The 11,990-nt window shown below is 42.3% G+C and overlaps 1 protein-coding gene across 1 annotated transcript in view; it reads right to left on the bottom strand.

The window, feature by feature from the left end:
• Positions 1-220: 220 nt before the first annotated feature.
• EXO5 (exonuclease 5) overlaps positions 221-11,990 on the bottom strand; it is a 60,847-nt gene continuing 49,077 nt past the window's right edge. Inside the window, exon 6 of the mRNA XM_069761268.1 lies at positions 221-1,297. Coding sequence (XP_069617369.1) covers positions 830-1,297 — 468 coding nt within the window. The 3' untranslated portion in view covers positions 221-829. The remainder of the gene's footprint in view (positions 1,298-11,990) is intronic.

Here is an 11,990-nt window from a genome sequence, read left to right as displayed (position 1 = left end):
ATTCTGGTTTGTATTACGGGTCTTTCTTTACTCCTTGTTTCCATGTCTGTACCTTTGTGGTCTTGCTTCCTTCAGTCTGATTCTACAATGCCTATAATTATAATCAAATAACAACAAGGAATACCATTGCAAGAAAAGGTGTGTCCAAACTTTGGACTGGTACTGTACGTCCAGATGAGGGAAAGGGTTAGGTTTTAATACATGACCCTGTACAGCTTCATTAATTAATAGTGGTGGATCTGTAATTTATTACTTATCATGAGATACAGCATAGCTAAAACAGATTTATTACAATATGCCCAAAACTATGTAATATGCCAAATCAGAAGTAGTACAGAAATTCATAAAAAGTTTGGAATAAAAAAATGGATATAAAGTACTGATATCCCATACAAAACAAGATTGTAGCATACAATACAGGAGGGATTTTCACAACATTAAAAGATTATTCCAACATTATACACAAAGCTACTACCAGAGAAAACAGAGTGCTGACACTTCTTATCGGTTGGGTTGCGACAGCTCTGAAATGCGTGATCTAAATGAAGCAGGGGCCATGCATGCACACAACTGCTCTACTCAAGTGCCAGAAAACAGCCCAGCACTGTACTCCGCTATTGTCGGCAGTCCCATTTCATTTCAGAGCCCCATTCTTGGAATTTTTGGCGGTATGAGCATTCGGATCCCCACCAATCAGGAAGTGATCACCTATCCTGGGGATACGCAAAAACTTACGTAAGGAATAACCCGATCATATACAATAATATAGCTGTATAATCAGAATCAAACAATTCATGATGCAGTGGTAAATTGGAGAATTTTATGCTCATCATTTAAATCTTTTGTTCAGATTCCGGAAAGGAAAACCTTTGATTTTCTGCGCTCTCCATTCACAGATGCTTGAATATTCGCACCTTCTGCATTTCCAGGCATCCTCTATGTCTATTCCCTGGACCTCTCGGAGCCCCTTCCAATAGGAAAAGTAAAATGTCACTTGTTCCAAAATTTTCTCCTTTTCAAAAGTCACTTCATCAGATCCAAGCAGGGAACCATCTCCTTGAAAGCAATATTCAAGCTTTAGGCTGTCAATTGTAGGCAAGTCACTATATGTGAGATTCAGACAAGTCAGCTCCAACACATCTCTGAGGGTAGACACAGTAATCCCAGACTTAATGGCATGCTCCTTCACTTGAGGTCCTAAGCCTTGTTCTGGTCTCAGCTTCAAATGCTGCACGAAAACATCAGGCTGGAGAAGCCCGCTTACCATGCCATCGAAAAGCAGCTTGTAAAGAGAGACCTAGAAGACACATTGTTACGTTTGTTACAGTAATAAGTCATCATAATAACAGAGCAAGCCATAACAAACTTAATAAACATGAAGAATTATGTTCATGTGATAACTGGTCTGGGTGCACATCCTCTGGCAAGAAACTAAATTTGTGGTCCTGCTTGTTGGCCCTGGGAGTGAAATTCCCCTTTACCATATAGTCATACTGGATGGAAAATAAAGTATAATGGCAATCAGTTGGTGTTGAGTAATGTAAACAGCTTGAGATGAGAGCTGCTTTTGGCTTGGGTGGGACCTGGCAATATATGGGAATAGATGTGTGCACTAAGCTAGTGCAATATCTTGTATAAACTACTGACCTAGTGCTACCCTCCTGTCAAAAACAACTGAACCGTACCTTGGCCAGTTGTGGAATCTCGAGACCTAAGCTCTGAGTTAGTTAAATGAGGAATCACAGGAGCAAAAGCACTTTAGAAGATGACCAGGATGTCCAAGATGGTGCTGTCACTCCTGTATCGGTGGCCTATGATGCTTGAGTGGCTGAACGCTCTTCGGAGGTAGTTGCTATTTTTTTTACTGATTATATGCCAAGCCAACAGCCACTGATATTCTTCTAAAAATGCAGTAGTTCTGGAGATGGAGGATAGGGAGAGTGTGGTCATGCAATTGGTTCAGATATCGGAAGATAGAGAAGGCAGTCCACTACCCTCAGACAATATAGGGCTCACAAACACTTCATATAGATCTGCCACAAGGTTATTCTGAACATACACAGATGGCTAACTTTTCGTCTGTGAACCAATGCAACAGTTATATCCACCCTGATTGTCCAAGTTGGCAGGGACATTGCTTGGCTCAGACATGAACTAAAAAAAGTGTCTTAATGCATAAATGTTGTGGAGTGAAAGCTCAGTCACCTTAAGGATAGAGTTTTGCCATTCCAAAAAGATACACACACACACACACACACACACACGATCAGGCCATATCTGCATTAATGTCCAAAGAAGGTAATTTCAAAAACAGCTACTTTTGATTCTGGCTGATAGATGGGATCCCGAGCCTGATCTACTGACTATTCCCACAAAATGTCCTATTAGTGTGTACAACCAATATGGCTCCTCCGTACGAGCAGCTGTGCCTGGTTTTGTTGTCCAGCTCCATTCATTCTGATGATAGACGAGCCATCAACACTTTAGTCACAACAAAGAACCTTTCGACTAGTAAAACGTCATTTCTTATGCAGGAATCAGCACCTCACAGAAGTGTCCAAGAAGTTCCTTCAAATGTAAAAATAAAAAATGCTTGTGTTGCCTTTGGATCAGTGATAATGTGAATACTTTTCACTCAAATAATGATAGTGAGAGAGTATATGACATTAATTTTAAATTAACATGCCAATCCAGTTTTGTTATTTATCTAATTGATTGTTGCTGTGGGAAACAATATGTGGGACGCACCACACAGCCTCTACATTTAAGGATGAACTCACATAAACATCTTCAAGGGGTATTTGAAATATGGCTTATCTCAACACTGTTTTGAAAAACACGGGAACAAAGCCTGTTCTGATCTGGTGGTTTAGGAACAACATGAGACAAGCTCTGAAGGAGGTGGTATCTGTACTGACCGCAGACCCTGAACCTAGCAGCGCAACTAGAAATAGTCGTGGGGGGTACCTGACGCTCCCTAGACCCCTCGGCACAGCCTAAGATCTAACTTCCCCTAAAGAAGGAAACAGGAAACCTATCTTGCCTCAGAGAAAATCCCCAAAGGAAAGATAGCCCCCCACAAATATTGACGGTGAGAGGAGGGGAAAATAACATACGCAGAGATGAAATCAGATTTTAGCATAGGAGGCCAGTCTAGCTTAATAGACAGGACAGGAAAGGATACTGTGCGGTCAGTATAAAAACTACAAAAATCCACGCAGAGTTTACAAAATCTCCACACCTGACTAAAGGTGTGGAGGGTAAATCTGCTTCCCAGAGCTTCCAGCTAACAGAAAAAATCCATAATGACAAGCTGGACAAAAATAGAATGCACAGAACAACAAGTCCACAACATGTGGACTGAAATGAGCAAAGCCAGAACTTATCTTTGCAGAATTGGTCAGGAAACCAGGAGAATCCAAGCAGAGATGTGAATCCAGCCAGAGAACATTGACAAGTGGCATAGGCTGAAGACTAGAGCCAGGTTAAATAGCAGAGCCAGGAGAGACGATTAGTGAAAGCAGCTGCTAAAGCTAAACCCAAGGAGAGGCAGTTCTACTCAAAACCACCAGAGGGAGCCCAAGGGCAGAATTCACAAAAGTGCCATTTACAACCACCGAAGGGAGCCCAAGAACGGAATTCACAACAAAAGCCCCAATACGAGTTACACCTATAGATCATGTACCAGCGGATACCCCAAATAGATTACAGTGCCTAAATAAGAGAGAAGAGTATTGGATATACAAATTAGAGATTATTCATCCAAAAGGTCTTAATGAGCTGGTAGATCTTTTTTGATAAGCCATCCTTTATGGTTTCTTGTCCCTAGTGGCCCAACGGATCTCCTAATCACATATCCATTCCTCAGAAATGGAGATTGAGTATAATGACAATTATGACTATTTTGTGTTCTGCCTTGCCCAAAACCTATGGGTACGAGTCTAGCCATTTTATTTTTATAAAATCTTAACACATTTTGATTATAGGTTTTATATAAAAAAAATTGACTGTTTAGAGGTTTAATGTGTTTTTTTTCAGAGGTTATATATTGATGTAAAGATATTGTGACTGTTGTGTGACATCATGATATTGGAGGGGGCGTTTTTGCAGGAAGTGATGTTTGTTTGGGATGTCATGAAGGTTTTGTTTAAAGCCTCAACCATTCCCAACAGTTGGAGAGATAGTATGATGGTAATGGGGGACCCTAAGTGTTCTGGCTTGCCCATAACTTGTGAGACTGATGGCAGCCAACTCCATTTTTTATAAATATATTTAATTATAATATATTTAATTAACCCCTTAATCCCATATGACGTACTATCCCGTCGAGGTGACCTGAGACTTAATTCCCAGTGACGGGATAGTACGTCATAGTGGATCGGCCGCGCTCACGGGGGGAACGCGGCCGATCGCGGCCAGGTTTCAGCTGACATCCGGCACTATGTGCCAGGAGCAGTCACGGACCGCCCCCGACACATTGTGATCAAAGATGATCGCATTGTTCCGGCGGCATAGGGAAGCATCGCGCAGGGAGGGGGCTCCCTGCATGCTTCCCTGAGACCCTCGGAGCAAGGCGATGTGATCGCGTTGCTCCGAGGGTCTCCTACCTCCTACCTGCAGGCCCCGGATCCAATATGGCCACAGGGCTGCTTCCGGGTCCTGCAGGGAGGTGGCTTGCAATCGCCTGCTCAGAGCAGGCGCCTGCAAGCCTCCAGCAGTGCACGTCAGATCGCTGATCTGACACAGTGCACTGCAAAGTGTCAGATCAGCGACCTAACCCTATAACATGATGACCCCCTGGGCAATGTTGTAAAGTTAAAAATAAAATATTCACATATGTAAAAAAAAAAAAAAATCCTAAATAAAGAAAAAACATATATATATTGTTCCCATAGATACCTTTCTTTATCTAAAAAGAACAAACAATAAAAGTACACATAATTAGTATCGCCGCGTCCGTAACGACTCGACCTATAAAACTGTCCCGCTAGTTAACCCCTTCATTGAACACCGTATAAAAAAATAAAAAAAATGAGGCAAAAAACGCTTTATTATCATACTGCCGAACAAAAAGTGGAATTACACGCGATCAAAAAGACGGATATAAATAACCATGGTACCACTGAAAACGTCATATTGTCCCGCAAAAAACGAGCCGCCATACAGCATCATCAGCGAAAAAATAAAAAAGTTATAGTCCTCAGAATAATGAGATGCAAAAATAATTATTTTTTTCATAAAATAGTTTTTATCGTATAAAAGCGCCAAAACATTAAAAAAAATATAAATGAGGTGTCGCTGTTATCGTACTGACCCGAAGAATAAAACTGCTTTATCCATTTTACCAAACGCGGAACGGTATAAGCGCCCCCCCAAAAGAAATTCATGAATAGCTGGTTTTTGGTCATTATGCCTCACAAAAATTGTAATAAAAAGCGATCAAAAAATGTCACGTGCCCGAAAATGGTACCAGTAAAAACGTCAACTCGTCCCGCAAAAAACAAGACCTAACATGACTCTGTGGACCAAAATATGGAAAAATTATAGCTCTCAAAATGTGGAGACGCAAAAACTATGTTTTGCAATAAAATGCATCTTTTAGTGTGTGACAGCTGCCAATCATAAAAATCCGCTAAAAAACCCGCTATAATAGTAAATCAAACCCCCCTCCATTACCCTCTTAGTTAGGGAAAAATAATAAAATTTATTTATTTCCATTTTCCCATTAGGGCTAGGGTTGGGGCTAGGGTTAAGGCTACAGTTAGGGTTGGGGCTAAAGTTAGGGTTAGGATTACATTTACGGTTGGGATTAGGGTTAGGGGTGTGTCAGGGTTAGGGGTGTGGTTAGGGTTAAGGTTGGGATTAGGGTTAGGGGTGTATTGGAGTTAGGGGTGTCGTTAGGGGTGTGTTGGGGTTAGGGGTGTCATTGGGATTAGGGGCATGTTCGGGTTAGGGGTGTGGTTGGGGTTATGGTTAGAGTTGGGATTAGGGTTAGGGGTGTGTTTGGGTTAGGGTTTCAGTTAGAATTGAGGGTTTCCACTGTTTAGGCACATCAAGGGCTCTCCAAACGTGACATGGCGTCCGATCTCAATTACAGCCAATTCTGCGTTGAAAAAGTAAAACAGTGCTCCTTCCCTTCCGAGCTCTCCCTTCCCAATATATCGGGTATCAGCGTACTCAGAACAAATTGGACAACAACTTTTGGGGTCCAATTTCTCTTGTTATCCTTGGGAGAATAAAATTTGGGGGGCTAAGAAAACATTTTTGTGGGAAAAAATGATTTTTTATTTTCACAGCTCTGCGTTATAAACTGTAGTGAAACACTTGGGGGTTCAAAGTTCTCACAACACATCTAGATAAGTTCCTTGGGGGGGTCTAGCTTCCAATATGGGGTCACTTGTGGGGGGTTTCTACTGTTTAGGTACATAAGGGGCTCTACAAACGCAATGTGACGCCTGCAGACCATTCCATCTAAGTCTGCATTCCAAACGGCGCTCCTTCCCTTCCGAGCTCTGCCATGCGCCCAAACGGTGGTTCCCTCACATATATGGGGTATCAGCGTACTCAGGACAAATTGGACAACAACTTTTGGGGTCCAATTTCTCCTGTTACCCTTGGGAAAATACAAAACTGGGGGCTAAAACATAATGTTTGTGGAAAATAAAATAATTTTTATTTTCACGGCTCTGCGTTATAAACTGTAGTGAAACACTTGGGGGTTTAAAGCTCTCACAACGCATCTAGATAAGTTCTTTAGGGGGTCTACTTTCCGAAATGGTGTCAATTGTGGGGGGTTTTAATGTTTAGGCACTTCGGGGGCTCTCCAAACGCAACATGGCATCCCATCTCAATTCCAGTCAATTTTGCATTGAAAAGTCAAACGGTGCTCCTTCCCGTCTGAGCTCTGCCATGCGTCCAAACAGTGGTTTACCCCCACATATGGGGTATCCGTGTACTCAGGACAAATTGTACAACTAAAAAATGTGCGGCGAAAAGATCATTTTTGTGAAAAAATATGATTTTTTATTTTTACTGCTCTGCATTATCAACTTCTGTGAAAGCATTTGGTGGGTCAAAGTGCTCACCACACATCTAGATAAGTTCATTAGGGGGGTCTACTTTCCAAAATGGTGTCACTTGTGGGTTTCACAGAAGTTTATAATGCAGAGCTGTAAAAATAAAAAAAATCATATTTTTTAACAAAAATGATCTTTTCGCCCCCAATTTTTTATTTTCCCAAGGGTAACAGGAGAAATTGGACCCCAAAAGTTGTTGTCCAATTTGTCCTGAGTACACTGATACCCCATATGTTGGGGTAAACCCCTGTTTAGGCACACAGGAGAGCTCGGAAGGGAAGGAGCACTGTTTTACTTTTTCAACGCAGAATTGGCTGGAATTGAGATCGGACGCCATGTCGCATTTGGAGAACCCCTGATGTGCCCAAAAAGTGGAAACCCCCCAATTATAATTGAAACCCTAATCCAAACACACCCCTAACCCTTATCCCAACGGTAACCCTAACCACACCTCTAACCCTGACACACCCCTAACCCTAATCCCAACCGTAAATGTAGCCCCAACCCTAACCCTAACTTTAGCCCCAACCCTAACTGTAGCCTTAACCCTAGCCCCAACCCTAACCCTAATGGGAAAATGGAAATAAATACATTTTTTTAATTTTTCCCTAACTAAGAGGGTGATGAAGGGGGGTTTGATTTACTTTTATAGCGGGTTTTTTAGCGGATTTTTTTTTTTTTTTTTTATAATTCTTTATTTATTAAAGAAACGATGAACATTACAACAATAAAACAGATTTTCTCTTGTCTGTTTTACATATGAAAACGGCCTTATCAGGCGCTAAAAGACAATGAGTCAAATAATTGAGAGAAAAGAGAAGGTAAGGAGTTGGGGAAGATGGGGTTGGAGAGCGTATAAATGGAACAGGAGAAAAGGAAAAGGAAGGGTCAAGGAAAGGGGACAAGAAGGAGGGGGAAAACATATAAATACAAAAACAGAAAATGGTGAGATTTGATCTACTTTAGTATACCATTCCGATACAGTGGGGGAGAAGTGTCCCCCCAATGTAACGCAATCAGGTGTTTAGCAGCACCCACCAGGAGAGGAAGCAAGTAAATAGTTAGCCTCCTCCGCCCGAAGGCTTGACTTAATTAAATCCAATTTCTTAAGACTAGAGCTAATTCTCTTCCAGAAATGTCTTATTTTGGGGCAATCCCAGAATATGTGGGTGTGGTGACCTAATGAGTTTAAGCATCTCCAGCAGACCTCATTATCAGCGAGTCCTCTCTGGAAGAGCTTTGCTGGGGTTAAGTGCCATCTAGTCAGGATTTTGTATGCAATCTCCTGCAAAAGTATACATCTAGAAAAACCCCTAGCACTAGATAACATCCTAGAGAATTGATCCTCTGAGAAAGATCCCAAGTTCCGATTCCCATGAGTATATAAATGAGGGTTTGTTTGGTGAGGAAGGGGCGGAGAGATGGGAATATATGCGGGATATAATGTTAAGTCGTGGAAGTGGAAATTTAGTTAACACATCCAACCAAGACCAATTTGATCTGGTCAGGTATTTCTGTATAAACTGCAGGATAGTTCGTTTGACATGTAGTATCTGGAGGAAATTTTTAGGTTGGGCTGGTGTGCCTGAAGGCCATGTCCCATTCTGGAGTATTTTTTTGTTGTAAAAACCGTTTAGGGTTTCTTTAGGTAGATTCGTCCATAGTTTGTATGGGTCCCTAAAAGTTGCATCAATCAAAAATGGTATCGAGCAAATAGGTGTCAACATGGAAGGGAAGGTGTCCAATGGGAGCTCTTTATTCAGAAGTCTTTTAACTCTCAAGGTTGTCAGGGTCACCTCATCCAATCTCCAAGTGGCTAGCGGCTTTGCTCCGGACCAAAGATAGGGGATGCCTCGAGAGGCTAGCAGAGCCAGGTCGACGCTATCTCCATCACCCCCCTCCCAACATGATATCACCTTCAGCCATCTGCTAAGATGTATAGCTCTATAGTAGAGGTATGGGTCAGGAACTCCCAGCCCTCCCGAGGATATAGGATAAGATATTGATTTATAAGGTAGTCTGGCTGGTTTAGACTCCCAAATGAATTTAGAAATAGTTGATTTTAGTTCCTTAAAGAAGGTCAAAGGTATCCGGATAGGAACCACATTCATAGTATATAGTATTATTGGCATAATATATGCCTTGAATACATTAATGCGCCCCATCCAAGATAGTGTGGGCAAGCCATAGGACTTCATTAGAGGCTCAACCCTTTTTAATAATGGGGGATAGTTGGCTTGGAAGAGGTCTTTAGGATTTCCGGTTATTAAGATCCCTAAGTATTTAATGGAGGACTTGGCCCATGAGAAAGGGGTCTGGGTGCTAAGAGAAGTTATTTGGGATCTTCAAAGAGTGATATTTAGGGCTTCGGATTTCCCCGTATTAATTTTGAAATTTGAGAAAAGGCCAAATTGACGGAATATCTTGAGAATAATCGGGAAGGCCTGGAGCGGGTTAGAGATGAGGAAGAGCAAGTCATCTGCGAAAGCCAGTGTTTTAAGTTCCACAGAACCAATTTTCAGTCCCTCTATCCTCTTCCCCTTGTCTAATACTCTGTATCAGTGTCTCTATTACTAGAATGAACAATGACGGGGATAACGGGCAACCCTGTCTAGTCCCATTATTAATATCAAAACTATCAGACAGGGTGCCGTTAATTCGAATTCTAGCTGTAGAGGGAGAGAATTGCTGAAATGTATTGCTCTGGTAAACCAAATTTAATCAGAACTTTTTCCATATAACCCCAGTTCACCCTGTCAAACGCTTTCTCAGCGTCTGTTGACAGGAGAACCAAGGGGACACTGTGGCTCTTAGCAAACATCGTAGCCTGTATGATTTTGGTCGAGTTATCCTTGCCTTCTCTACCCTTAACAAAACCTGCCTGGTCTGGGTGGATCAATTTGGGTAGAATGTTACTAAACCTTCCCGCTAGAATTTTTGTCCGCATTGAGTAGTGATATTGGCCTATAACTGGAGCATAGATTGGGGTCTTTACCCTCCTTCGGTAGAACAGTGATAAAGGCTTCTAAAGATTGTTTAGGCATAGGTTGGCCTTGAAGATAGGAGTTGAATAAGGTGACCATATGGGGCAATAGAGGTTTTATAAGTTTTTTATAATAAATGATGGGAAGACTGTCTGGGCCCGGGGCTGTTGTGAGTTCTGTTTTTGGGCTCCCTCTGGTGGTTACTGATGGTACTGGGTGACTTGTCTTTCCTGGGTCTCTGGGTTCCACCTGTTCCATCAGGATATGGGAGTTTCCTATTTAACCTGGCTTTGCTGGCATTTCCTCGCCGGTTATCAATGTATCCAGTGTGTCTTGTTACCTCTGCTCCCTGCTCCTAGAACCTTCTGGTCAAGCTAAGTTTGGATTTTCCTGTTTTGGTGTTTTGCTTTATTTGGTTTTTAGTCCAGCCTGCAGATATGTGATTCTTTGCTGCTGGTTGCTCTAGTGGGCTGAAATTGCTCCTCATGTACCATGAGTTGGCACATGAGTTCAAGTAATTTCAGGATGGTTTTTTGAAGGGTTTTTCGCTGACCGCGCAGTTCACTTTTGTATCCTCTGCTATCTAGCTTTAGCGGGCCTCATTTTGCTGAAACTGTTTTCATACTGCGTATGTGCTTTCCTCTCATTTCACCGTCATTATATGTGGGGGGCTGCTATTTCTGTGGGGTATTTCTCTGGAGGCAAGAGAGGTCTGTGTTTCTTCTAATAGGGGAAGTTAGATCTTCTGCTGGAGCGAGACGTCTAGGATCATCGTAGGCACGTTCCCCGGCTACTTTTATTTGTGTGATAGGTTCAGGGTCACGGTCAGCTCAGGTTCCATCGCCCTAGAGCTTGTTTGTATCTGTGCTTGTCCTTTAGTGATCCCCTGCCATTGGGATCATGACAGTATAAGTGGCCCACAAAGTGTTAATTGTATTGGCTGAAGTAGGAGGATAAGTAGTCTGAGGAAGTTTTTTTTTTTTTTTTCTCTTTCCCTCAGAGTTTGCTGCCTAGCCTTATTGCAGCCTGGCTACTTCCTCCTCCTCTTAATCTTTGAATGGCTCTGATCCCAGCTGTTTATCATGGACGTCCAGAGTTTGGCTTCCAGCCTGAATAATCTTGCCGCTAAGGTTCAAAATATACAGGATTTTGTTGTACATGCTCCTATGTCTGAACCTAGAATTCCTGTCCCAGAGTTTTTTTCTGGAGATAGATCTCGTTTTCTGAATTTTAGGAACAATTGCAAGTTGTTTCTTTCTTTGAAATCTCGCTCCTCTGGAGACCCTGCTCAGCAAGTCAAGATTATTATATCTTTCCTGCGGGGTGACCCTCAGGATTGGGCATTTGCATTGGCACCAGGGGACCCTGTGTTGCTTAATGCGGATGCGTTTTTTCTGGCATTGGGTTTGCTCTATGAGGAACCTAACCAAGAGATTCAGGCTGAAAAAGCTTTGTTGGCCCTCTCTCAGGGGCAAGATGAAGCAGAAATTTATTGTCAAAAATTTCGGAAGTGGTCGGTGCTTACTCAGTGGAATGAGTGCGCCCTGGCTGCAAAGTTCAGAGATGGCCTTTCTGAGGCCATTAAAGATGTTATGGTGGGGTTCCCTGCGCCTACTGGTCTGAATAAGTCTATGACTATGGCTATTCAGATTGATCGGCGTTTACGGGAGCGCAAACCTGTGCACCATTTGGCGGTGTCGTCTGAACCGTCACCTGAGATAATGCAATGTGATAGAATTCAGTCCAGAAGTGAACGGCAAAATTATAGGCGGAAAAAAAGGTTGTGCTTTTATTGTGGCGATTCAGCTCATGTTATATCAGCATGCTCTAAACGCACAAAAAAGGTTGATAAGTCTGTTGCCATTAGTACTTTACAGTCTAAGTTCATTCTGTCTGTGACTCTGATTTGTTCATTATCATCCATTTCCGT

This window comes from Ranitomeya imitator, chromosome 3, assembly GCF_032444005.1.
Source record: "Ranitomeya imitator isolate aRanImi1 chromosome 3, aRanImi1.pri, whole genome shotgun sequence".
In the NCBI taxonomy this organism is placed as follows: domain Eukaryota; kingdom Metazoa; phylum Chordata; class Amphibia; order Anura; family Dendrobatidae; genus Ranitomeya; species Ranitomeya imitator.
This window is presented reverse-complemented; position numbering and strand designations above follow the sequence as displayed.